At 48.4% G+C, this 27,461-nt stretch overlaps 1 protein-coding gene across 5 annotated transcripts in view; it reads left to right on the top strand.

Annotated features, from left to right (window-relative positions):
* The window catches only part of ERFL (ETS repressor factor like), a 157,141-nt gene that overhangs the window by 112,111 nt on the left and 17,569 nt on the right, over positions 1–27,461 (top strand). For 2 of the 5 annotated variants that reach the window (XM_082232700.1, XM_082232699.1), the window contains exon 2: positions 27,065–27,146. In XM_082232700.1, coding sequence (XP_082088826.1) covers positions 27,083–27,146 — 64 coding nt within the window. In that variant the 5' untranslated portion in view covers positions 27,065–27,082. Of the gene's footprint in view, positions 1–18,738; positions 18,760–23,962; positions 24,777–24,981; positions 25,039–27,064; positions 27,147–27,461 lie in introns of those variants that run through there. The other 3 variants (XM_082232703.1, XM_082232701.1, XM_082232702.1) reach the window with 3 other exon arrangements.

Here is a 27,461-nt window from a genome sequence, read left to right as displayed (position 1 = left end):
GGGCAGTGCCAGGGTATGTGGGGGTTTGCATATGTTTTAAAGTGGGAGGGGCACATTCAAGCATTTTTTCCCACCTGCGCTCTCAAGTGGTGCAGCCAGCAACAAATATGTCACTTGAGGCCACTGACAGCGTAGTTTCATCTGAAAATAGTCAGGGAGAAGATGAAAGAGAAAGGTTGAGTTAGGAAGGATGTGCTCCGGAGGCAGCTGCCTCACTCTGCCCAATGATAGGACCGGCTCCAAACCTGTACCCTCATACAGCAGTCTCATTCATTCATTCATTCATTCATTATTTGTATACTGCCCTACTTCTGAAGATCACAGGGCAGTTCACAACATAATTTACTCCAGCGGTAGGTAAATAAATAATTCTCCTTCTCTCATAATACTGGAGCTCAGGATCATGTCAGGAGAACCCATTGCTAGTAGATTCATGACAGGCCAAAGATTGGGGCTTCTTCACACAGCGTCCAATTAACTTATGGAAATCGGTGCATGAGATTTGGTGATGTCTATGGGCCTAAATTACTTTAATTAACAGGGGATTAGGCAAATTCATGGAGGATGTGACTCCAATGGCTGGCAGCCACAGCAGCTGAATAGAGCCTCCAGGTTCAGATTCAATACACCTCTAAATGCCAGCTGCTCAGGGACAAGCAGCTGAGGAAAGCTATTCCATCCACACCCTCCATGTGGGCTTCCTGGAAATCTCTGCTTGTCGGATACAGAATGCTTCACTAAGCGGACCTAGCAGCCTGGTTCTTACAGTGTTAGCTCATGCAGTGTAATGCCCTTCCCTTCTGTATTGTCTACCCTTACTCACCAGTGTGTTGCAATATGGGTAGTACAGGAATGAAGGACTTTACTCCTGGACTAAACCACTGCTGTTTAAGAATGTGTGGGTGAAAACCCATCCTCAGAATCATAGAACCAGAGCTGGGAGATGGCAAAGACCATTTTGTCTCCCCCACCCACAAACATCCCCCGTTAGGTCTGTTTCATACATGCACAAACAATTGTTTATCACTGTGTACTTGCTTCAAATCTTCCCTCAGCCACAAACCCTTGAGAAGCCATGATCCCTGAACTCCCATCCCTCAAATCTGTAATATCCACATACATAAAATGCTCTGAGGGCTTAGGGAAAGTACATTCTAAATATTTAAATTCTAAATATTACTATAACAGAGGCAACAAAAAGAGGAGATCCTGAAACAGAAAGGATTAGCAATGTTTATTTAATGAACAACATTGGGCGGACTTAAACAATGATCAGGTCGGGTCACAGTCAGTGGATCTCAGATATTCTCTCTCAGCAAATCTTTATATGCTTGCTCCCTCACCAACCAAAAAAATGATACGTATGGAATAAAGCAACATAATTTAGGATCAGTTCATATACCGGTAGTTATTTGCAGTGGCAATGTTAATTTAGGGTTGTGGTTTTAAAACCAGGTCAGTTAATTATTTGCTCCCATCCACTTCTCCGTGCTCCTGTAAAATACTGAAAACTTTAAAGGCACCGTAACCCCTTAATGGGCTTATTTAACTGTACAGCATTTGTTAACACTTTGAATAATACAGTATTCCTAGCAGTAACTGTTATAATATTAATGCACCCGTTAACAAGCTAAACTGCTAAAGGCACACAGAAACCCAGAACGGCACAACCTGCTTCGGCTGCATAGCATAGCTGTATTTACCGCAGCGCCGTAGATTAATTAGCGCATATTAATTAATGTCAACTCAAGCAGGGGAAACAAATGTGAGGAGGTTCTATTATTTATTGGGCGATGGACTGGGGAATATTTGCTAAAGCCTAGTCTCAGGGGTTTGGGGGGTTTCTCCCAGGGATTCCAGATTTTAGTTGCAAGTGTCAGTAAACCACTGTGGATTTATTTGCCCTGGATCCAGAACTGGTTTCCTTGACCAGACTATGGGTGGTGGTGCCATTGGAGTTGCTCCTGTTTTAGGTACTAAGGTACTAGTACTAAGGTACTAAGGTAAGGTTACCAGATTTTTTTCAATGAATCTGGGGACACTTTTCATCTTCAATGGATTTTGTATGGGGACTGATTTGTAAATCCCCGGGAAACAGGGATTTCTGGTAATCTTATAACTAAGGGCCTCTTCTTAAATAAATAAGCTAAATAAGTTTTTGCAACACACCCAGTGCCTGGTTGTAGGCTATCAAACCAAATATTTGTTAGTGCAGGGCGACAGGCAACTTAGCCAGATCTGGGTTCCTTCTTAACCAAGTGCCATTTCATCCATTACACAGCAACAGAAGTGGGATTGCTGCTGACCTTCCATGCAGCAGCAAACCACAGCCAATCACATTTGCCTACCAAGTGGATCAGTATGAAACACGTATGTCAACAAATACATCTATATTGCATTCACACTTTGAATTTAATTTTTTTTTTAAAAAATGGATGTACGCCTAAAATTAAAATACATATATATGGGAATGTACAAAAGTAGTGAAGTTAGCTATTTGATGCTTAACATGAGTCTTCTGAAATTAAATAACAGAAGTTATGTTTTAGGGAAGTTATTTTGGGGCGGGGGGAAGTCGAAGCTCAAACGTGACAATGCTCTGAAAAGTTACCGTAATTCTGACATTCTGAAGTTGCGCAAATTTTTTACCCCCAGTTCTTTGGTGATAAATAGCTATTATCTACTGTATCAATAAAGGGACGCGGGTGGTGCTGTGGATTAAACCACAGAGCCTATGACTTGCCAGTCAGAAGGTTGTCGGTTTGAATCCCTGTAATGGGGTGAGCTCCCATTGCTCGGTCCCTGCTCCTGCCAACCTAGCAGTTTGAAAGCACGTCCAAGTGCAAGTAGATAAATAGGTACCACTCTGGCGGGAAGGTAAATGGCGTTTCCATGCGCTGCTCTGGTTCGCCAGAAGCGGCTTAGTCATGCTGGCCACATGACCCGGAACGCCGCAACCCCAGAGTCTGCCACGACTGGACCTAGTGGTCAGGGGTCCCTTTACCTTTATCTTCACTGTATCAATATACTATTCCTATTGTTATTATTAGAGTAAGTCTCAAAAATAAGGCTCTGTATTAGGGGGCACATAGATAGCTCAGTAGGATAGAGGATGGTGCCAAGGTGGCGGGTTCGATCTCTGTATGGGACAGCTGCATATGCCTTCATTGCAGGCGCTTCGACTAGATGATCCTTAGGGCCTCTTCCAACTCCATGATTCTATGATCCACCTTTGATCCAAGGCAAAGGCTTCCTGGGGGAACTGCCCCCTCTCCTAGTGAGATCAAGAACCACAGCTGAAACACTCCCACCAGGGTAATAACAGCCACAACGTTCCCAATAAGAACAAGCTCCAAATTGCATTAAGCTGAACTGACGGCAACCACGAACCACCAGCAGCCTTTCTGCTGTGCTGTTCTGTTTGGAGCAGTTAAAGAAACTGACTGAAGTTAAGGAGGGTCAGAGAAGAGGAGCAGATGAGAGACACTGAGTGAGTGGCTGATCTGGTGCAAGAGAGAAATTCACCCAAAGCATAGGAACTTTTTTAGATCCAGCCTCATCCCTCACCCGAAACACACCTACAAAGCTACAGAAACTGTGTGTGGTTTTGTTTTTTGTTTGTCAGAAGAAGCGAAACCAGAAGGGACACTGAGAGTTGTTTGTAAGGCTCTTGTTATTTCAATAGCCTGCCGTCCCCTCTGATCTTATCCAAGCCCTGCTGAGGTACAGCTCCCGGCCAAGTAGCGCTGGGAAGTGTTGCCTCTTCAAAGGACATGAACAACTGCAACAGCCCCTTCAGTGCAAGTCCCCATGTATATAAGGATTAGGGATGGTGGAGAAATTCTATTTCAGTTTGCATTTAAAGGCAAATCTAACTAATCTGTAGTATCTAAAACAATATGCATACCGAGACTGCAGCTACCCTTAAACCTTTGAATTTTGCAGTGCAAAATCAAATGCATCTAGAAGCATGCAATCATTTTATATATCTGCAAATCCTGGCATTGCAAGGAGTTGAACTAGATGGCCTTTGGAGTCCCTTGCAACTCTACAATTCTATGATTCCAAATCAGGGGGAAATATGCTTTGTAAATATGTGTATATCGGGCAAAATTGACAGATTCGCCCATCCCTGATAAGGATCATCAACCCGCTGGGTTCGAACAGGTGGTCGTGGATGATGGCAAGGAAAAACAAAATCCAGTCTTAAGAGCACCTGAGCTTGCCAAGGACACATTTTGCCTTTTCATAAAGTATGCACTTAGCTTGTGGAACTCTCCGTCGCAAGGTAAAATGATGGCCGTTAGCTTTAACAGCTTTTTGAAAGGATCAGGCACACCGATCATCTGTCAATGGCTATTAATTATAATGATGAATTGAAGCCTGCATATTCAGAGGCAGTCTGTACCTCTTGGCAACACCAATTGCTGAGGGAAAACTCCAGTTGGGTTAGCTACCTTGTGTAAGGGATTGCTCCATTGGTAGAGCATGAGACACTTAATTTCAGGGTCGTGGATTTGAGCCTCACATCGGGGGGGAAAGATTCCTGCACTGCAGGGAGTTGGACTAGATGTCCCTCGGGGCCACTTCTAACCCTACAGTTCTGTGATTCTATTATTATCTTTGAGGTCTGCTTGTGAGCTTCCAAGGGTTGTGTAAATGAAAGCAGAACCCTGGACTAGATAAAAGGCCCACCTCCACCATACATTTAAGGCACTGGTTCCCAGGATTCTTGGGAGAGGAATGTTTTAAATGAATGGCATGGGTGTCAACTGCAATCTGATCCAGCAGGACAAATATTATATTCTTAAATATACTAGAGGCCTACAGCAAGGTTCATCTATCAGTGCTTCTCCAACTTGGGACTCCACCTGTTGTTGGACTACAACTCCCATCATCCCTGACCAATGGTCCTGCTAGCTAGGGATGGGAGTTGTAGTCCAACAACTGCTGGAGGCACAAGTTGGAGAAACACGGCTAACTGGTTGCATGCACAGATGGGAGCAGACCCACCCACCCACTGTGGCAGAATGTACCGTTGAAATCTTGTTATTCCCACAAGGCAAGAGGAGTCTCACAAGTGAGCTCGGCACATAACATCTCCTCTTTCAAAGCTTGTTGGGGGCGGCAGGATCTTGTTAGGACATCTCCCTTTGCGTCCGTTCAGTTCTGAACTTCTTGTCCTGCTCCTGAACTCCTCCTGAACTGATTATAGAAATTTGGTTGCCCTTTTCTGAACCTTTTCCAACTGTACTCTATCCTTTTCGAGGTACGGCAACCAGAACTGCACACAGTATTCCAAATGCGGTAGCACCATAGATTTGTATAATGGTGATGTGATGTTGGCTGTTTTGTTTTCAGTTCTTTTCCTAATGATTCCTAGCGTGGAATTTGCATTTTTCACCACTGCCACACACTAGGTGGAAGTCTTCATCAAGCTGTCTGCTACAACCCAAAGTCTTGTTCCTGGGCAATCACCACCAGTTCAGACCCCAGGAGCATATAGGTGGAATTAAGACCTTTTTTTGCCCTGACATGCATCACTTTACACTTGTTTACATTGAATTGCATTTTCCATTTTACTTCCTATTCCCTCAATTTGGAGAGGTCTTTTAGGAGTTCTTCACAATCCTTTTTTTGTTTTAACGACCCTGAGCAAAGAATCTAACAACTCAGTGGCATTGAATATTTTCTTCATTTTTAAAAAGCATTTTAAGCATTTATAAACTGTTTCATATTTTAAATTTTTTAATCATTTTAAAATATTAAGAAACTGGAGTGGGGTGGAGTCTGGCAACTGGGTAGGAGAGGGAAATGTTGTGTGAGCGATAGGTGGAAAGCTTGATAACTAGGTGGGAGGGGGAGTTGTACAGTGTGGCTGGAATAGGAGGACAAAGACATCTGCATCTATATATCTATCAGGCAGGGAACCTTCTTGGCCTAGTGGCCCAGATCCTTATTGGTCCCCACCCCTGTGGGCCAACTTTGACAGGTGGGTGGGACATCCCACCTGTCAATCAATCGACATCATGGTAAACTGCAGGCTAGGTCACTTCCTGGAAGTTGTGGCTGATGCTCATTGATGCTGGTGGGGCAGAAGACAAGGAGCCCTAATTTTGCCAATGAAAGTCTAGTTTGTCCCTATCCTCTTCTCTGCTGAGTCCTAAAAGGGCAACACTGAGACTAAGGAAGCTGATGGTCAGGGCTATCCCTTGGACTGGCTATGAGTCAGAAGGCAGGCAAGTGGGGACTGCCAGAATGAAGTTGGTGGAGCTGTGCCCCATTTGCCCCCACTGCTTCCTGGTTCACGCTGAGAATATACAACAAAAGCATGGCTGGCTGACATTTGGAGGGTACAGGGTGGGAAATGAGGCCAGGGATGAGAAATGGAAATCCCAGTACTCTGATCCAGAGCATTCTGCACTGCCATGATGTTGTTACAGTGCTCCACTGTTGTTCTGTATACAGTGGATAGTAACGTATGAATGCCGGTGTATTTAGATATGCTTCTTGTGCTAGGAAAACCTGCATGCTTGATTTGTAAATGAGTGTATGTAGTGACTTCGCTGAAAAACATTGAGTTGTACACGATGTGAACTGCTGCCAAAGTTCAGTGTGTGGTTTTGGATCAGCGTTGCTTCCTGTTGGAAGTTTGGGTGCAACTCAACTTGCAAAAGAAGGGTGTGCAGGAGGTTAAGACACACAGAGTGAGGGATCTCCACATTCCCAGGCTATCCCTGTACCTATAATACCTAAACTGCCTTCTCTATCTCTTTGATGTTTAGATTGATAATCTCAGGTGTGTCCTGTTTGCAGCTTCCTCCTCCTCTTCCTCTGTCTCCTCCTCTCTCAAACCTCAATATGAGAGATTACCCTGGATCTGAGAGGACAATGGAGCAAGCACAATTGCTTTTCCATCCAAGTTGTGTACTTCCTACAATTACCGTAAGCACTTTGTTGCTGTTCTCACTCCACAAGCATCTCTCTGTGTGATTAGAAACAGGTAACGTCTACTCTCCAACCAAGATTCACTAGCCAAACACTGCTCACTCTACATACTAAAGGATTTCAATAGGCAGTGGGACCCTGTTATCCCAATAGTCTCATTCACACGTGCAAATCGCCACTTGAATTAAGGTAATTGACTTATGTGGGCTGTCATACAGATGCATGTTTGCCACAAGAATTGACCTGGATGTGTGATAACATTACTGGAAAGCCTCAAAACATAGTGATAGCAGCTTGAATGTGTGAACAGATGCCATCAACAAGCATTGTGTTTGAGGAAATATGAACAATGTGTATATGGTATTATATCTATGGTGGCCCCATTCACACATGCAAATCACCACTCCATGCCACAGGTGTAGGAGATGGATTGAGGATTAAATCTGTAGATTAAAATTTAAACCACCTATCCCATATGTGTGTGAGAAATGCAAAAGTAAGTGAAGCCTTTTTAGCAAAGTAGAACACTTATGCCTTTTGTAACTTGCTGAAGTTTAGGAATAAGGCAAGTACACATTTTTTAATACTTTTCATTTGTACTCTGCTGACCTCCCCCTCTTCACTCACATTGCAGAGAATGAACCACATGCTTTAGCATGGGCATGGTCAGGATTTATGTTAGGGGGGCAGGACTTTTGTTGGGGGGGGACAGAACCGAGCTATCTGCAACTCAATTGGTCAGTTAGTTAAGTGTTTTCGTTTATTTGCTTGATTTGGGGGGGAGCAGCCGTCCCACTGGCTATGCCCATGCATTTTAGTAAGATAAACAAAAAAGGTTTACTTACATCTCAATGCAGGCAGCAACTACAATACAGGTAAGAAAAACTTCTGAGGTACAAAATACCAATGTTGGCTGCAAAATAGAGTGCATGTGTGTGGAGCCCCCAGGCACATGTCTGATCAGTGTGGAAGCATGGTGGAAAAAGAGTCTCCTCAGAGGCAGGAGGAAGTATAACAGGTTACAATGGTACCTCAGGTTACAGACGCTTCAGGTTACAGACTCCGCTAACCCAGAAATAATACCTCGGGTTAAGAACTTTGCTTCAGGATGAGAACAGAAATTGTGCAGCGGCAGCAGGAGGCCCCATTAACTAAAGTGGTACCTCAGGTTAAGAACAGTTTCAGGTTAAGAACGGACCTCCAGAACGAATTAAGTTTTCAACCTGAGGTACCACTGTATTTCCTTTGTTACAGAATTTCTGCCCAGAGGAAACAGGGGAAGTGACCACACAGAGGGTCCTTTCTAGGAACTTTTAGAACTCGCTGTGCACTAGTCCCGTGCTTGTCTAGCAAAACATGCATTTGTGATTTGGCTGCAAACCCCACAACAGGTATCAAGTTGTGGGTGAAACTCATTGGGGATGGGAGGGCAGAAGGCCGAGAGTGTAACAGTAGGAGGTGCCAGAGCCAATGATAGGCAGAGAGAACTAATTCTCCTACTTGCTGAGTTCTACAGGGGGCAGCTGTGAGGCGGCAGGCAAAGAGGAGACAGTGCCACCCTCTGGACTGGTTGTAAGGCAGTTGGTGGACTGACAGAAGGCAGGCTAGTCAGGGCACTGAGCTGCAGCTCAGTGGTAGATTATCAGCTCTGCATGCAGAAGTTCAATCTCAAGGTAGGACTTGGAGAAACTCCCATCTGAACCTCTGGAGAGCCACTTCCAGTCAGTGCAGACATTCTGTGCTGAATGGATCAGTTGTCCAATTCCATATAAGGCCTGATGTGTGGCAGGTCAGTGAGTGAACTGACTTCATTGAGAAAAAAGGCATTTCAGTTAATGATGAATGCTTGAGATGTTATATCTGCCAAACCACATTCACACATGCCGGCCATCGCTTGAGTTCACACTCCTCAAGTGGGGAGCACACTTGGATGAAGCTGCTCCTCGTTCTCTCTGGCAGCTTTTGTAGGTTACTACTACGCGGGTGGCGCTGTGGGTTAAACCACAGAGCCTAGGACTTGCCGATCAGAAGGTCGGCGGTTCGAATCCCTGCGACAGGGTGAGCTCCCGTTGCTCGGTCCCTGCTCCTGCCAACCTAGCAGTTCGAAAGCATGTCCAAGTGCAAGTAGATAAATAGGTACCACTCCGGCGGGAAGGTAAACAGCGTTTCCGTGCGCTGCTCTGGTTTGCCAGAAGTGGCTTAGTCATGCTGGCCACATGACCCAGAAGATGTACGCCAGCTCCCTTGGCCAATAAAGCGAGATGAGAGCCGCAACCCCAGAGTCGGTCACGACTGGACCTAATGGTCAGGGGTCCCTTTACCTTTTACTACTTCCCCCTTCCTTCAAACCTCCCCATCACCCTAAACACTTGGGAGTGTCATAAGCAAGACATGCCCCCACATCACCCCTTGTTTCCTGCCAACATTGTGGTGGTGAGAATTCGGCCCTGTTACAGCACCAAGGTGGTTGTAAGGATTACTAAGATAATAGAAGCCTTATTGGCACTCCACAGAGTGAAATATGAATGCTAAGCATTGTTGCTGTTACAGATATACACACATGTGTAAACCACCTTAGTCTGTTGGGGCAGTCTGTGTGTACACTCACAATATGAAAGGTTGTGCATGATAGGCCTAGGCATTCACAGCTAAGCAAGAGAAGCACTGATTCTTTAACAGAACAGTACCTGGAAGTCCAGGAATGGGCTTGCTTGCTTTTGGTTGTTTAACCCTTTGCTGGTATTTCAGATTTGTCTCTGTTTCGCTGGCATTTATCTCTCCCCACGCACAATCCAACAGGCGCGTGCCCGCGCGCTGCAAAGCTCCTTTCCTCCTCGTCTCCCCGTGGCTGCCAGAGGCGCCCCTGACAAATTGGGTGTGCGATTGGGAGCCTAGAGTTCAATTAGCAAACACACTGAGCGAGCCATCGGCGTAAGTGACCTTACAAGTTTAATTAACGTCCCATCATTATGAGAGATTGAGATCAAACCGCCGTCACTTTGATAAATTAACAAATTATCATCCTCGAGTCCCCGCGCCCGCTCCCAATCCGGAGAGCGTGGTAGGATCCACTCCCGTTGGCCGGACTAGTAGCAGTGCTTGATCCGAGAGCTCGCTCCGTTCTCCGGCTCCCCAGCCCTGCCGCCTCCATTCCTAAAAACACACGTATAAAAGCTGCCAGCCTGCCTACCTTGACGGGGTGGGAGGAAGAAGTACTATACGTACTTGACCTTTCAGTCGAGCTCATTGCTCTCTCGCTCCAGCGCCCCGATTCTGAAATGACCTAGAAGAAAGATCCATTGACTTTAATGGGACAATTCTCAGTGAATGGATTTGAAGTGCTTCTTTGGAGGGGGTGGGTAACGCCCAACCACACTTTTGGCATGTCTCCTGAGACTTCAGAGACAAGCAAAGTTGCTAGCCCGAAGACCTTGGCAACAATGCAGCGGGAAGGTCTCCTGCGCAAAGCACCCCGGAAATAAAATGGAGGGAAGGCAGCGGAAGACCCTTATTCTCAGCCCTAATCGGTCACTTGGCCCCGCCCGCTACCAAAGATGAGGACCGGGCGACACATCTTTAAGTACGCAGGTACACGTACCTGATCCCCCCCAACAGGTGTTTGAGACAGGTACGTGTACCACTCAGGTGCGTCTCTCAGAGAAAAAGCTGAAATGGGGGCACTGCTCTCCTTGGGCTACACACCCGAGTTGGTTTCTGTGTCGTGCGCGAAATCTCCCTGAAAATCGGGTTGATATAAATGATAGGGGGTTTTTTTGTTTTTACTTGTTTGTTTCATATAGTAAAAAAAAAGTTATATACCGCTACATCACAAAAAAGATCAAAGCGGCTTACAGCAATAAAAAGCATAAAACGTAAACATTAGTTTTACTCTGCCATGAGTTGACTAGGACGGAGGGGAGATAGCTGGAGTTGGGGAGGAGGTACTTGCTGCGCCCAGCCTTGCTGGTCGCGGGAAGGAGATCCAGGAAGTAACTTTTCTTGTTCTCAAAGTCCCGGGAACCTTACGAGTATCGGTGTGACTTTAATAAGGGCGGACACACACATCCCTGCTCACGTGGGCGTAGCTAGGAGGGTGCGGGGAGGGGGTAGCTGCCCTCCCCTAAATCAATAAATAAAAATACTTAACTAACTGACCAATTGCGTCACAGATTCTGCCCCCCAATAACATAGAGTCCCCCCCCCAATAAATCTTGGCTACGCCCATGCCTGCTGAACACGTGATGTGCTTCCCTACTCCGCACTGGACAACAGGCCCGCTGAGCTTGTCGATGGCTCCACAATGGCTCCATCCATTTCACAGGTCACCCACTTGATGCTGCCAGAGTCTTTACGAACTGCTCGGTGTCCCACGCTGGAGAAGGAATGAGAGTCTTTCAGTCATTCTCCCTTTCTCCCTTTCTTCCTCTTGCCTCCAGATTTCACATCCTATTTGTTTTGCAACCCGGAGCTTCAGTCCTCTCTCTCTTCCCCCACCCCCAACCTCCTTTCGCAGCTTAAGGCCAATCCACCCGCTTCTTTCCCAAAGCTCTCTCCCTAACATCCGCCTGCCTCCTCTTCCCCTTTCCCTCTGGGATCACGAACAGCACAAACAGCCCCGCAGCCGCCTAGATGCTAACGAAAAAGGGGGAGAATTTAAAACGACGCGCAATTGAATCATTAAAAAAGGGGGGGAAACCCACACTGGGGGTTCTAAAAAGAATGGGGGATCTTTTCTTTTAGAGGGAACAAACTTGTTTTTATTTGGGCAGGGGGTCGATCTCAGAAGCATTTGAAGCAAATGAGAGGAACGGTAAAGAAAGGTCACCTAAGGATAGGAGGCGCCGTCAAGGGAATCTTTGCTTTGGGTTTTTATCTCGCCTGTAGCGCACCGTCTTTTGCTCGGAGCTGGGTGGGGAGAGTCGCTTTGATGTGACTGAAGATTTCTCCAGTCTCCCCTCTCCACTTCCCGGCCCCCTTTTGCGTCCTTGCCATAATCTGGCGCGTATTAGAGCGGCCTAATTGCAAATCGATGCCGTTCGCAGCCCGCTGGGTGTTTGCAAAGTGGTTGTGGATGTTAATACCAATACAACACCCCCCCTCCCCAAGTTCGCCAAACCAGTGGCCTTGAGGATCTCCCGCACCGCCCAGATCCATCAGCGCGGAGCCTCCTGGCCAAGATAGGCCCCTGCGCACCGTGGGTCCCCCACCACCCGGTCTGCGTTTCCTGCTGTCTTTCCAGTCCAATTCTTGGAGACGTCTCCCGGGAGAGAAGCAGTTTCTCCTGATCTGCGCTTCTCTCCGTCAAGGGTTTCTCGGTTTCCACAATTCTTCGGTAAAGGCGTCCGAAAGGTATCGAATCAAAACGAGGTGCCTGGAGGATTGAGACCCCCTTTCTCAGTTCGCGTTGGTCTACTTGCGCGAAAAGAAGCATTTTCCCGTGCGCTCTGGCGTAACTCGCGCGCAGTAGACGACAGGGATGCTTTGGTTGCCAAACTAAATACACTTATTCGAGAGTATGTCCCACTGAACTTATGTCTGGGTAACCCTAATCAATCTTTGTAGTTCTCTCTCTCACACACACACACACACAGCAAAGCATGGGAAGTAATCAACGCTGCGAGGAAGGCGACTGAGATTTCCCTTCCCGGGCACCGAGTATTTCCAGGCTGACCTTGGCCTCAGTGCGCCAATAAACCCCAAGCAAAGGGTAGGTTCAGACGTGCGTGTCCGTTACCTGGCGATTACTGCACCAAGGGATTACCTCCATGTCTGAATGGGTCGAGACAAATCTAATGCCACTTCCGCAATTACTGGGTTACTGGAAGATCAGCAGGTGGCGTGAACCGATTTCTGTTAAGTGCTTGAAAACTTGGGTTTCCTGCCGGCACCTTCACACGCGCATCTTATCATTTAACGCTTGAACCAGGCGGTCTGCGCAGTGGCAGATCAAACGCCGCAGACCGAGAGTCTGCGTCACCTGGCGCCACCTCAAACTCGTCGATTTTCCATAAGTGAAAGCAGTTCACACGTTCAGCAGCCTCTGGAAGCGAGTTGTCAATGGAAGTGTGTGCGTGCGTGAATCATTACCCTTCAAGTCACTGTGTTACAGAACTTATTCCCGCTTCCACATCCCCCGGCGTTTGTGGAGGTGCCCGATCCATCACCACCACGCCAACTCCTCCTCTCTTCGGTGGCTTAAAAAAAAAATTTTTTTTGCCCCTTTCCACATTTTGCTAAACTGCGCCCTGCTTTCAATTTCACGCGCCCCGTTTAAGGCAGCGTCTCGCTCATCCGGCCCGACGCTACTTGGTAGGCAGAGCGCCTGGGCGCTGCAGCAGAGCCCGGCGGCCGCTCGCTGAGCAGCCCCCCCTGAGGATCCGTCGCTCCGCAGCCGGCCACGTCCCCCCCACCCCGCACCCTCCGCTGACAAAAGGGCGTCTCGGTTGGTTTTTACATTTTCTTGTCATGGTGGAGAGCAACCCTGTCAGGCTATTCCAGTCCCCGAGTGGGAGGTGTGCTCAAAAGCTGAATATTCAGGGAGAGATTGGCGACCCGGGCCAAGAGGAGAGAGGATGGGATGAGGCCCTTCCCGACAGCCTCCATTTGCGGGGCGGGCGGGTGGCGGTGTAAGGAGAAAATGAAGGAAGGAAAAAGAGATTTGACGGATAGATAGACAATGCATACATGGAAAGGGGAGATAAAAGATATGCATAGATACAGAGAAAGAAAGGAAGAGAAAGATGGATGGATAAACAGATACATTCGTCAGAAAGGGATGGAAAGACTGAAGAGAATGTCGATGGATTGTGGGTACTGATGGAGAGGATGCGAGGCTTTATGTGTGTTTTGTGTGTGGTTGATTTTTTATGTATATAAAGGCTGAAAATCTCTGCAATGACCTGGAATCTCTAATCCCAGATGTGTGTACTGGTTAGCTGTAGTTTCTCAGTGGTGATGCTGCGGAGCGCACTCTGTACATACCCAGAGGCACTCTCCTTATTTATTACTGCCTCCAATTATGATGAGGCTGAACCTTCCGAACAGGTTGTGGTGGTGAACTCTTGCTCAAATTAATCCCAGGGTGGTTCGACATGTGGATATGGATGGTTGTAGGGAACGGCTTTGTGTGGACTGGTATGCACCAGAAAGAAGAAAAAGAAGAAGGGAAAAAAAGATTAGGAAGTGATATAGGAGACACAGTTCAGTTGGGAATGGATCCATGAATATATAAGTAGGTAGGCAAAAGATATATATATATATTCACTCACACACAGTCTTTATCATCTTATGAATACCTGCAAGTTGGGGGGGGGGACTTAGGCAGGAATATATATATATAGCTATATTATATAGAGAAAGAGGAGGTGGAGAGAAGGGGGGTTGTGGTGCCCCCCCACCTCTGGAACTCCTATCCTTTAGGAGATCTGTACTGTTGCAGTTTTTTGTTTGTTTCTGCATTACTGTTTTTAGTGTAAACTATCATATTCTAAGGAAAGGAAGGGTGGGGTGGAAATTATTTTAAAATAAATTAATGATGTACTGTACTCCTTGAGTGTTCAAAGCACCTCACCTACATTGCCTAATAACATATAAGGCTGCACACATTATTATTATTATTATTATTATTATTATTATTATTATTATTCAATTTTGTATACCGTCCTTCATCCAAAGACTGCAGGACGGTTCATAACATATAAATACAAAATGAGAACAAAAAATACAGGTTTTAAAAAACAAAAACCAATAACCTCCCCCCTCCCACAAACACATTCAAAAGGCCATATAATGTTCAATGAGCCAAAGGCCTGCTTATAGAGAAACGTTTTCGCCTGGTGCCTAAAGATATGTAATGAAGGCGCCTGCTAAACCTCCCTAGGAGAGGATTTCACAAGTGGGGGCCACCACAGAAAAGGCCCACCCTCGTGCTGCCACCCTCTGCACCTCTGGGCACACGAAGAAGGGCCTCAGATGGTGATCTCAGGCCAGGGTCCAGGCTGGTTCATATGGGGAGAAGCAATCATTGCCTTGAAGGGCTCTATGGGACAGAGACTGCGACATAGCTGCTTCCCCTCAAGGCCGCCCAATGAGTTCATGTCTGCCTGCCTGCCGCGGAAGCCCCTGGAAGAGCCTGTTTGTTGGTTCCGGCGGAGAGGTGGCTGGCCAGAGAACGGCATTTAAAGGGTGCAAGGAAGCTCCGCGCGGCGGCAAGGAGTCCCCTGGCTGTTTCCTTGGTGGCAGCGCTGCTCTCTTGCGCCCTCCAGGGGCGAAGGCCATTTCAGCGTCGCGCAACTCTAACCAAGCACAGAATCTGGAGGAGTTTGCTGAGTGAGCTTCGTGGGGGGCGGGGGGGGCGCTTCCTGCCACTACCTCACCCCCCCCCGCAGCTGTCACCTCTGTCACTCTTTCCTCTGAATCCAAAATGGGTCCAAAGTTTCTCGAAGCTTTGCTAGGGACGAGGGAAGCGAGCTTTTCTTAGCTTTGGGCACAGCAATGGCGGGAGGTGATGGGGAGCGGGGGAGTTTGATTTCATCTCCCCGGATCCAGAGTGTATATATTTATTTATGATACTCTAGTGCTCCGGGAGATGTTCATTAAGGGGGAGATTTCAAAGGGAAACCAAGCAGCCGGGAGGGGTTTCTCGGTGTGTTATGCGTCTCCAAAGCAGCGACGGGGAGGGGGATAAGGGGGCGGGTGGGTGGAAGAGGTGGGTGTTGGGATTTATCAGCATTTTAACTTCTGACGGTTCCCCTTGGTTTTTTTATTTTTTTTCTTCCTTAAACAAACAAACAATAAATAAAAAACCAGCCACTCAGGGACAATTTTCAGTCTTCTCCACTTTCATGCGCTTTCATTTTTGCTCTTGTTTATCTCTCTCACTCACTCACTCACTCACTCACACACACACACACACAGTGTTCTTTCTTACCCCAGTCTCTTATTTTCACAGTCATTTTTAACCTCCTTTCCCCATTACTTGACTCTTTCCTTCTTCCCTTTCTCCTTAATACTTTCCTTTCTTTTCCTATGAGAAATTACTTTCCATCAGCATTCTTCCCCCAATGCGTATCTATTCCTTTCTATTCACCACTTCCTCTAATCTTTGGAAAGGGAAGGGGGTCCTTTTCCTTTACTCCTGATTACCAGTTCATACACGATCCCGCTCGCGCCCCCCGCCCCCAAAATGTGGTCTATCACATTATTCTAGAATAATTCACCATTTAATCTATAGGAAGGAAATGACTTGTTTTAAAGTTGGTCAAAGTGTGGTTGACGAGATAAGCCGCGGTATCTGGATGGGACTGACTGAGAATTTGTGTGTGTGCGTGCGATAAAAGCATACACTACATTACAATTCTTTTTTTTAACCTTTTAGGAATTGAAGGGGGAAATGTATGGGAAAAGTTAAGGGAGCACAGCAATGCAAACCTTTGGAATTCAGAAGAGTGAATGGGGGGAGTCAGGACATTTCTATAAAATCTTCACTGCAATCTCTTCTTGAAGGGAGTATAAAATGTTGCAATATAGAGCCATACAGGTTTGGCCATCACCGACCCCCCCCCCAAATGCATTTGTTTCTCTTCACTGGCGACACGCGATTTTGGGGTCTGTGTTTTTTACTTTTTACTTTTTCAGTTTGTGCCCAATGTCTTCCACTCTCGTGAACAAATAATCCCCGGATCGCCATAACTGTCTGGATATGAAAACTTTCAGAGCCATTGGAGAAAAAAGAAAAAGAGATGGGGGAGGGAGACGACGACACCCACCTATCTCTCACCCCAAGTGACAGAGAGTGGCATTGTTTTTGTCCTCTCTTCCCCCTCCCTCTCTTGCTCCCTTGCTCTTTATTTTAGAAAGATCAGAGAAAATATGAATTCTTTTTAAAGGGAAAAAAGAAAAATCAATTTTAATTTCAGTTTAGAAGATTGTGTTAACAGGGGAGCTTGGATGGTCCGTATCACTTTAGTCTCCCTCTCCCCCCTCTCTTTCTCTCTTTCTCTCTCTCTGTCTCCTATTCAGCCTGGACGCTTTTCTATGCATTGTTCTGACTTTCGAGAAAAAGCAGTTGCAACACCCGCCTCCCTGCGCATCCTTCCTTTCTCGAGCCAATTCATGAAGCCAAGCGGGTTCTCTCTCCCCCCCCCCATTTCTGAAACATATGCTTCATTATCCTTGGATATTTGCGGCGCGCGGGGCGGGCGGGGGGCGGCGGCGGAGGTGGTTGAAGAGAGAAACACAGTAATTTGTCAAGACGAGCATCTCAAGTCGGACGACGAACGCTGTGGTCTTTAAACACACATTTCAGCAAAGTAGCCTCTTTGTCCAACTCACCACCCCGCCTCAAAAGAATAAAAGGCAGGAATGTATTTGCTGAGGCTCCCCCCCCCCACCTCCCTGCAGTTTGAGCAGAGAGGAAGATGGAAGCTATTTAAAGTGGAAGGGCTGTTACTCTTGGAAGACCTCGCGCGCATTAAAGGTTGCAGACGTTAATGGCCTTTGACACACTTGAGCCTGAGCTTCTCCCGAGCAAAATGAGACTTTATTCCGACGAAGCACGCCTGGGATCGCGCTGCCAGGGCCAGTGGTCGTCGCTCTCCCCTCCCCTCTTCTTTTGGAATGCGTGTTGGATATAATACGTTGCATATAATACGTCTGCCTGGCCAGACGCCTGTCTCTGTCACATTTAGCTTTTATCCCCATCTCATCTTTCTCCTCTTGTGTCCGTCGTTGTCGATATTTAAGGGTGCGATTCTCCAGGCCACGTTCCCATCTCGCTGTTTTCAATGGCAGAGTGAAGGCTGCCTTCCTAGTCACGCTTGCCCTAATAAGCTCCGTTGTACTTACCGAGGCTTCGCCAACCGGGCGCCCTCGAGAAGTTGCTGGACTACAACTTCCATCAGTGCTGGCTGGGGCTGATGGGAGTTGTTGTCAATAACATCCGGAGGGCACCGGGTTGGCAAACGCTGTGCTTTTGTATGCACGCCTAGCCAGAGGCTCAGATTTCTTCTCTCTCTGAGAATTAAGAGTGGTTCACTTTTGGGCTGACTCTGATAATGCTTTACGTTGTAAGAGCCTCGAGGGCTGGATGATGGGACTCTGCAGAGCGCCCTGTACCTTAAATGGTGACGCTAATGAAAACAGCTGGCTCTAGCAAGTGAGCCAAATCACACACTGGCTTGCGGCCAGTCTCAGCAGAGACACCCTGTGCTTGCGTACTTAGAAACAAGCACGAGCAATAGGCCCCTGGGTAAACGTGCATATCACCGCAGTCTAAATCTTTCTGCACCTGTCGTTCGTTAGGCATCCGCCTCCTGATAACCCACAAACTCTTGGCTAGAGTAGATTCCACTTTCAGTCTGCACATCCACTTCCCATTACGACTGTACTGTTTCTCTCTTTCAGGAAATGCTCTGCAATTCCTCTCCCTCCCCCTCTCTCCTACAGCCTCCCTAATGCAATCATTATGGGTATGATATATGTAAAGCGCTTTGAACGCTTAGTGGGAAAGCGATAGACAAGTTACAAAAGCCTTGAAGCATCTTGACGACTTTTAGCCTGTACAATCATGGCTTAAGCTTTCCATACTGCACCAGATATAATCGGGGTTCTCATGATTGGCATCGGTATCATTAGGGCTTCTATCCTTTCCACGACTCCTATTCATACACATTTTTTATTATTATTATTATTATTATTATTATTATTATTATTATTATTATTATTATTATTATTATTATTCCCTGGATGACTGCCGGTACTCACGCTTGCTCAGAAAAAGAGTCCGCGGAGCTTAACGAGCCTTAAGCTCAAGTAAGTAAGGTGGAAAACTTTTCCTTCAATTGACACACACACACACACACACACACACACACACCCCTCTAACACACACGCTGTATGAGGAATTGTTACAGAAGAGGCTGAATAAATGCAGAGGCGGCAGGATCCAACCAGTCTATGTGTTTTTAAATGTTTTACTGTAATGTTATCCTTGCGTTGATACTGTTCGTCACCTTGAGTTTCTCTTGGGAAAGAGAAGCGGGATATAAGTAGAAACGAATCACGAAACGAGTGAAAGAACTGGTGCATATACACAATATAGATACATTGCCATTTCCTAGGGGCCGGGTTCCCTTCGCCGCCACCCCCCTACAAAATATTTGAGGGGGCTGCTCTCTCCCAAAGTTGATGGGCATTGCCATTCAAATGGTGTGAGCGTGCACGTCTTGTGATCGATGATGTGAAGCGGGGCTTACTTGCCCTCCCCCAATGTTTTATTCAAGTTGGCACCCCCTATATATTCTCCCTATAGGGTTGCATTTCGTCCATATAGTGCATAAACAAAGCATTAGAGCAGTTTTATCAAACAGCATACAGCCCGATTTAAGCACGTTGAAAACCTCGTTGATTTTGATAGGCGAGGCCATAATCAAGTGTCGAGCTCTCACGTGGAAAAAACGGGGTATTAAAGACACGTCATTGCGATAAGATGGTACCCACCGCAATCTGTCTCAGAAAGTATCACTAATATATTTTATCAGTATATTATATGTACTGGTTATGCGCATTGGTCAGCATTAAGTACATCTATTTACCCTCTGAAAAAAACACACAAAAAAACCAGACCTGTACGCGCAACATAAATGATAAGTTGCTATATTATTAGCATGAACTATTTATATGGCGCCATCCCTCTAGCTCACGGTTTGCAAGCAGAAGGCGGGTCTCTCTGCCCCGGATAACTTGCAATATATCTATGCTGGGAAGTTTGCAAACTCGCAAGCGATGGGCGAGGCTTTAGTTTTACGCACCTGGGGAGCTGAAGTTCCTCCTCTCCTCTTGCTCCTCTCATTAGTAAGTTATTATCAAAATTGTGATTCCTCCCCCGAGGCATTTGTTCCGGGGTCGGTGGGTGGGAGTTTCCAAAAGGGGTATGTACGCAACAGTGAGGTTGGATTCAGATTTACGCACCAGGGATCTAAGGATTAATTTTTTTTTGGGGGGGGGGTGTTCGGGCTGCCAGTGCCAGCCTCCCTCCTGGGATAGCTGAGGTGGTGGTGATGGTGGAGGGCGAAGGAATATCGCCAAAACCTCTGATATTCGGGGTGTTGGTGGTGGGGAGAACGCCAAACAAACAAAGTGTTGTTCTGAGAACTTCTAAGGACATTAAAAATAATCAAACGAGGCAGCACAAGGCGTGGGGACCGGAGCAGCCCTATTAGACTGTTAAAAAATAATTATTAATTACTTTACTTAATAAATTGCAAGCTCGCTTTCCCGGAGGGCTGCTGGATGTGACCGCAGAGACGTGGGCAGTATAATAAGCGGTGTAGTCCTCCTCTGTTGGTCATTGCCCACCCCGCTCCCCCTCTTCGCGTGCAACTCACAACCCCCTTCTCTTTCTTGTTCCTACCTACCCTCCCAGAAAACCCGCGACCCAGCCCTTGCTCTTGCCCCAACCTCAAGGGGGCGCCCTTCTCCGTTTCCCGTTCTGCTTCCTGTGTGTGTATCCAGCGCCTCCCACCCACTCCAAAATCCCTCCATTTAGGGAGTCAGACATTTCCCTTTCTTCCCCCTGAAACTCGGGCGATCCTCGGTTGTTAAACTTGCAACCTGTATGTTTAAATATTTGTCGGGTATTTAAAGCTCGCCGGCTCCCTCGTCTTTCCCGGCCCCCTGCCCGCCTCGCCTCTCCCTCCCCTCCCCTCGCCTCCCTTCTCTGTCTTGTTAGAAGCAGGTATTCGAGTTTTGATCTGAGATTTCAGATCAAAGAGGCTTCGCTGGCTATTAGTTTCATGCCTCCGCATTGATCCCCCATTGATCGAGCGGAGTTTGCCCTAACATGTGTATAGGGGCTGCTTAGAACAGGCCTGGTGGATTGGGTTGGGGGGAAGGGGGTGTGAGGGGGGTGTCTTCCAGCTCTGGCTTCTTTCGCCGGAGGTTATGGAACAATGAGGGGAGAAGGAAGAAACCTTTTCATCCTCCAAACGCCGCCGCTAGATACCCAAATCGATAATTAATGACAATGAATAATTTACAGTATCGATTCCCCAAAAAAAGAAAGGAGGGGGCAGGTCGGCAAACATATCCTTTAAGATTAAAAAGAGAGAAGCGGTACAAACACCGAATTCCTCCCTCCCAAACCCCATATAACCAGGAAAAAACCCCCAGATTATTATTATTTTTGCATCGGAAAGTTAGATGCTATTAGCATTTCAAACCTTGCGCGAATGAATACGTGCCCCTCTCCCCTCCTGGTTTGTGTTTGTATATGTGCGGTGTGTACGTGATAGAAACAGGCTTGTGTTGCGGCTTGTGCACAAGTGTCACTTCTGTGCTTTATTCTGGTAACATCCCATAGGGAGCGCCTGCGTGTATGGATCCAGGCTGCAACCTTTAATCGGTGGATTAATCAACTGGCGCTTTAGTTGATTAATCGTCGAAGACCAATTTGTACCCGCGGGGTTGCCAGTTTAGAGCACACCTGTTTGTTTGTTTTTTTGAGTCTGCACGTTCTGAAATAATCAAGGTTAGATTGTGGCTTTTTCTTCCACGGTTACTGGAGATTTCGCTTTTTTAAGGTGCCAGTTTCCCCTTCCTGTCAAGGCACCCATACTGAGGTTTTGGTAACCCGCGAATTTATCATCAGTTGAATCGGTTTAAAAAGGCAGAGGGGTATTAACTTAAATTACTTACTCGGTTGACAAAACACCCACTCACAAAAGGCAGCGCCATCCTATCCATCTGCAGTGATAAGTAAGCTCCATGGACTTTCTCTCAGGTAAGCACAGCCCTGGTAAACAGGCGCGGGTGCTTCTTCACCTGCCCACCTGTCTTCCAGTGTGCTCATAGGTGGGCTTTTCAGACAGGTATGGCAGCTTTAGGCATGAGGCGGGTGTGCGCGCCTGAATATGTGTATGTCGCTTATGCGAGTCTTACAAGTGAGGAAACCAATGCACGCGTGACTCTGCAGTGCGTTTGCGGGTTTTCGTCCGAGGCTGTATTCCTGCACACACTTCCCTGGGCTTAAATCCCACCGCACTCAACTGGGCTTGCTAAAAAGTAAGTCCTGTTGAACCCAGCAGGGCTTGCTTCCAAGTAAGCAGTTTTCGGGTAGGGCTGGAAATTCTGCTGAACCGAACATGGACGGAATACTCTAGCTGTCCTCTCCCTTGAATGATCACAGCGATGTGCAGAGGAGGCACATTTACAGCAAACATTTAATCCTAACCAAAAATAACACCAGACCCCCACCCAAAATAAAAATATAAAACCTGGGTGTCTTGATTTTATAATACCTCTGACCTAAAACGCTAACTTTTAAAAAATATGTTTGGATCTCTCGAAAAGACCGCGTGGGGAAAATTTGTGGGGAGAGAGTGAATAAATATATAAATAAGAAAGTGGGGGACTCATAGGGGTGGGGGCGGCGTGGTGGTGGGGTGTGTCGTGCCTCTCCTGTGTCCTTCTTTTCGGTTTTGGACGGCTGCTTTACGCCCTCCTCGCTTTAGAAATATGCAGTGATGAGATTGAGCGAGAAAGCGAAGGGGAGGGGGCAGAAATGGAGGGAGGGAGGGAGGGAGGGAGGGAAGGAGTGGGGAAGCAAAGAAGGGAAAATTCCCTCGGCTACTTGTTATAACATTTCTCCAGGAGGTTGGAGGGAAGTTGAAAGCCTCGGTAACCGAAATCAAAACTAACAAGGAAATGATCTGCGCCTCTCATCTGGGCCCCGGCTCCTGGGGGCCTGCGGGGGGATCTGCTAGCTTCCTCTTTGATTTGTAAAAAATGCATTATCTCCCAAATCAAACGGAAAATTACTGCAACCAAGGACAAGAGGCTGGGAGCTGGCGGCGGGGGGGGCGCGCAGAAAGGAAGACGGGGGCTTCGGTGACATCTTTGGAGCTCGGGAAGGGGGGGGGCAGGTGAGGGGATGCTACATGAAATAAGGTGGCAAGGGGGTGACACTGGGTGGAAGTTATGTCTATCCGTATCGCGTTCTGTGTTGGGTTGCTTGGAAGAGAAAAGCGCCACTTCGCTATTAGGCGGAGCTCTCCCCGGTGCTGAACTGCAATGTCCCTGTTATCAATCGGCGTTTTTGAACACCCCGATCTCTTCGATTTCAGTTGCTAAACTGGTCTTAAACCGACTCTGTTCCAGATACGATGTCTAAATACACCTCTCTGTGGAGCGTCTCCCCATCACTCCACCTGCCTTTCTATCTTCTCTCGCTCCTCAATTTCCGGTCATTCATGTTTCTTCCTCCGCCGTCTCCCAGCCACACACCCACCCTGCTACGGCCGGGTCACCAGATCTCTGGAATTTGATCTTATGTCCCTGCGCCTATGTAGGAAGTATTAAAGCCCCGCCTTCGTAAATACAGAGATAGACGGACATAACCTGCACAGGGAAGATGGGCATAAGCAGCTGCGCGGCTGGAGAACAACTGGGCGAAGGCAGGTGGAGGCTTCTGTTTGTCCACCTGCATCCCAGTCTGAAAACACATCACCCCACCCCCAAACTGGTAGCATCCGCTTGAGAAGACACACAGAGAAGTGGTTCTTGTCAGAGGAGAGCCGGACGCCACTCCTCGTCCACACTATACCGCTTGAATCAAAGTTTCGGGCCATTCCGCCGCCAATACTTTTAGCTCCCTCTTGCCTTGGGAAAGATCTCTCGTTCAAACATGTTTGCGTTTACAATTGCGGGAGGGAGGGAGAGTGTTGACTTTTTGCTCCCTGATCCTCCTCTCCATCTCTGACACACAAACACAACAACAACAGTTGTGCGGCAGGGAGACGGGGGTGGTGGTGAGCTCAAATGCTCCTTCCTCGTCTCTTCCGGCTGTTTTTCTATTTACTTTCGCTTCTCGCAGCGAGAGTCTCTTTCATCGCCGCCCCCCTCCGCCTCCCCCACGCACACCCCCGCCACTCCAGCCCGCCTTATGCCGGCGGTGGAGCTGTTGTGGGGAAGTGAGGAGTAGTTACAAGCAAACACCCGCCCCTAATGAAGACAAACGGAGCCGAGCGCTGAGCTCAGGCGCCGTCACCCTTGGAGCGGCTTCTGCCGCCCCCGCCGCCGCCGCCGCACCCGGACACCTCAGGAGACGGCTGGAGCTCGGACCCTCTCCCCACCCGCCCCATCTCATCGCCCCATCGCCATCACCCTCGCTCCTCGTTTCTAGCGCTCCTCGGGTGGAGGGGTAGAGGGAGACAGAAGGGAGAGAGGGAGGGCAGGATAGTGGAAGAGTAGCGAAAGCGAAAGCGGGGGAAGAGGAGAAAGAGAAGGATCTCAACACGGGATAAGGAGCGGGCGTGGAAGGGGGAAGAAAAGGAGGGAACGCGAAAGAGGCCCTTAAAAGGGGAGAGTGTGGAGGTGCAAGGAGGTGAAAAAAGAAGAAGGGAGCGAGCTGAGGAGGAGAGGGAAGGAGAGCGCGAGAGGGAAGGAGGGAATGTGAATAGGACGAGAGAAGAGAGAGAAAAGGGTTGCGTGGTTGTCTGTGTGAAAGGAGTAAGGAAGGAGAATGAAGGGCTCTCGGGGAGGGAAGCGGGAGAGAAGTTAAGAGAAGAAGGGACGGAGCGGGAAGAAGAAGGGAGAGAAAAAGAGCGGTGCGGAAAGGGGGAATGTGCAAAGGACAGAAGGGAAGAAGGAAAGAGCGTGTAAAGGGCAGGCGAGGAAGACAGGTGCGCGTTCCCCCCCCCTCTCTCCTTCTCTTCCTCTCCTTCTTTCGTGTCCGGGGGGCGAATCCATAAATGATGCGGCTCTCCGGGCCGCGTGTCACTCGCCAGGCGCCGAGCGGAGTCGCCCAGGGCACCGGCTCCTCCGCCGCCGCGGTAATTATCTGACAGCCCGGCCAGCCGCGCGCTCGGCCCCGGGGTGGCTGGAGGGGGAGTGCGGGTGGGGGCGAGCGAGGGGGAGAAGGCGCGTTTCAGCCGCCAAATAAGCCGGCTGAGTTGGGGGGGGGGGAGGGTGGCTGATCGGGGGGGGGGGTTGGCGGAATGCTTGACGATGCTTCTTGAAGAACCAGGGAGGAAACTCCCCCCGCTCTGGGCACCCAAAAAAACCCCTCGGATGGACGCGGGGCTCGGGAAAGAGGTAAGGATGGGCTTTAAACCGTTGTGGGGCGCAAATGGGGCAATCCGTGGGGAGGAAGGAAGCAGGGGACAAGAGAGGGCGCGGCGGGGTGGGAAGCTAATGCAACTTAATAGGAATATGCATCTACATGCGGGAAAACCGTAAGTATAGATCCTTCCTCGGTTATTCTGCTGCCTTTCCTCCTCCTTCCTTCGTAGTTTGTAAGTTCCTTGCGGGCAGAGACTTGTCTTTTTCCATTTCCTCTTTCTTTTCGCTTCCCGGCTTGCTACGGTGTGAAGCGCGCTGATGGAATGAATACATTTGCTGCTATTTATTATTGCTGTTGTGAATCTGAAGTTTTGGCGGGGAGAATCGGACATCCTGAGTGTGATTTTGGGAGAGAGGCAAGCGAAAGAGGTGCCATGAGGTCGTGCTTCGGCGCGCAGAAAGGCCCCTGGTTCGGTCCTAGGTATCTGCAGATAGAAAAATGCCTGGGGAGCTTTTGCCGGTCAGTGTAGGCAGGGCTGAGCTAACTGGGCCAAGGGATAAGGCAGATTCCTAAGAGGGCGGCTGGGCCCAACAAACCCTATTCTGCTAGCTGGCATGGAGGAAGCAGGCGAGTATTCTGCGGAAACTGCCCTGCCCTCGTGCAAGGCTGCACTCCAAAGGTGTGCAATATTCGTGTGTGTGAAGAAGCCCCCTCTCCAATTAAAGGGGAGCCCTTCTCGGGCACTGAGGGGGCTTGGTGCTAGGCCTCGATCCTATGTCTGCTTTGGAGGAAGAAAGTTCCATCAAATGCAGCGTGGGACGAACTTTCAAGGAGCTGTGTTTAGGATCGCGGTCTGTTTTTTTGTTCTAATTGAATGAGCGCATTCTAATTGAATGAGGGCTACCTGTTGCCCTCTCTCTTTCCCTGTGGCTCTTCGGTTGAAAGGGGTTGGGGAAAATGAGAATGTGCAGGTTACGAAAAGAAACTTTACCCTTCCCTCCCTCAATATTCGCTTTGTTGGGTGGGCTGCTGCGGATATTTTGGGGGTAGACTTGTGGGGCGTTATCCAACTGGGCGGAGGCTTTTCGGCATGCGAGATGACGCCAAAGAAGCAGTTGGCGGCGGCGACCAGCCTCCCTCTCAGACGTATTTAATAAGTAATACAGTATACAGATTTAATAAATAATAATTCTATGGAAACCAACACCCAAGGGCCAAATGGATCTACACAAGTACACACACACACACAGGGTCACGCAGAGGTATATGTGCAAGGCAGCACCGTTAATTTAAATGTGCACACGATCTGGGGACGTGTTCACACAACCACGGGCGCACAGCGTTCCTTAATGCACGCAGACGCAATTGCCCAGGCCGACATAACACCAGCAGCCCAACTCGCAACAAAGCCCATGATGCCTCGGGGTTGAAGCCAACAAGTTTAATTAGAAGGAAATTCCATTCGACGGTTCCCACATTCCAGAGGAGTAGACCCACAATAACTCGTGAGTCCGGCTTACTTCCGAGTTCGGATCGTCCCATTCCGAGTACTTCAACTGGAAAGCGGCTTGTGGGGAGAGGGTCAACCTTCTGGGGAATACCGCGGCAGGCACCCCAAAAGAGAGGCGAATAATTCGCGGGTTCAGCGGGTCCAAGGCGCGGGGCTCTTTCTCCCTCTTCGCGCAGAGCCGCGCTGCCGAGCTTCTTACGCAACGGCGGGCGCAGGGAATGGAGCTCGGGTCGGCATTGAGGGTTGGGCTGGCTGGCGACTTCGGCCTTAGTCCGTGAGTGCTGGTAGTCCTTCGGACGCAGCAGGAGGCCCGTCGCCCTCTGGGAGCGCCGCGAGAAGCTGGGCAGAACTTTATCTCCTCCGCTGTCTCCTGAAAAACAACAACCGCTTCCCCCACCCCACCCCACTCCATTTTTTTGGAACTCGTTTCCTCGCTGTTCTAATGCATTCATCCAGTTGTCTCTCAAACGTTGCAAACCCTGCTTTTGCTTGTGCTTCCTCTCCCCAGTCCACCCATCCAATTTCACGACCCTTCTCCGCCTCTGCAGGTGTAACCTTCTCGCGCCATGGACTGTAACTGCGTCTCGGACCTGCTGCTCACCTCGCCGGTTCCTGCTCTCTGGACTCCAGGTAAAATTGCCTTCGCTTTACCAACACACACACACACACACACACACACACAGAGAGAGAGAGAGAGAGAGAGAGAGAGAGAGAGAGATCAGCAGCGGGGGTTAATTTCAGGGTAGATCCGGCCATAGACCAAACCGGCCTAGCACTTTTCCAGGTGAGACCCCAGCGCATCCACCACTTTTAAAAGTTTATGTTTCTTTATGTAGAGATTTATATCTCAAGTCTTCCAGTTCCTATAAGCACCCAAGGTGATCTCACTTGGCCAGCGCTGCTCTCCCTCCCCCACTGGGAAATCAAAGAACTGCAGAGTTGGAA

Source organism: Podarcis vaucheri (assembly GCF_965113315.1).
Source record: "Podarcis vaucheri genome assembly, chromosome: 7".
NCBI classification, from domain to species: domain Eukaryota; kingdom Metazoa; phylum Chordata; class Lepidosauria; order Squamata; family Lacertidae; genus Podarcis; species Podarcis vaucheri.
This window is presented reverse-complemented; position numbering and strand designations above follow the sequence as displayed.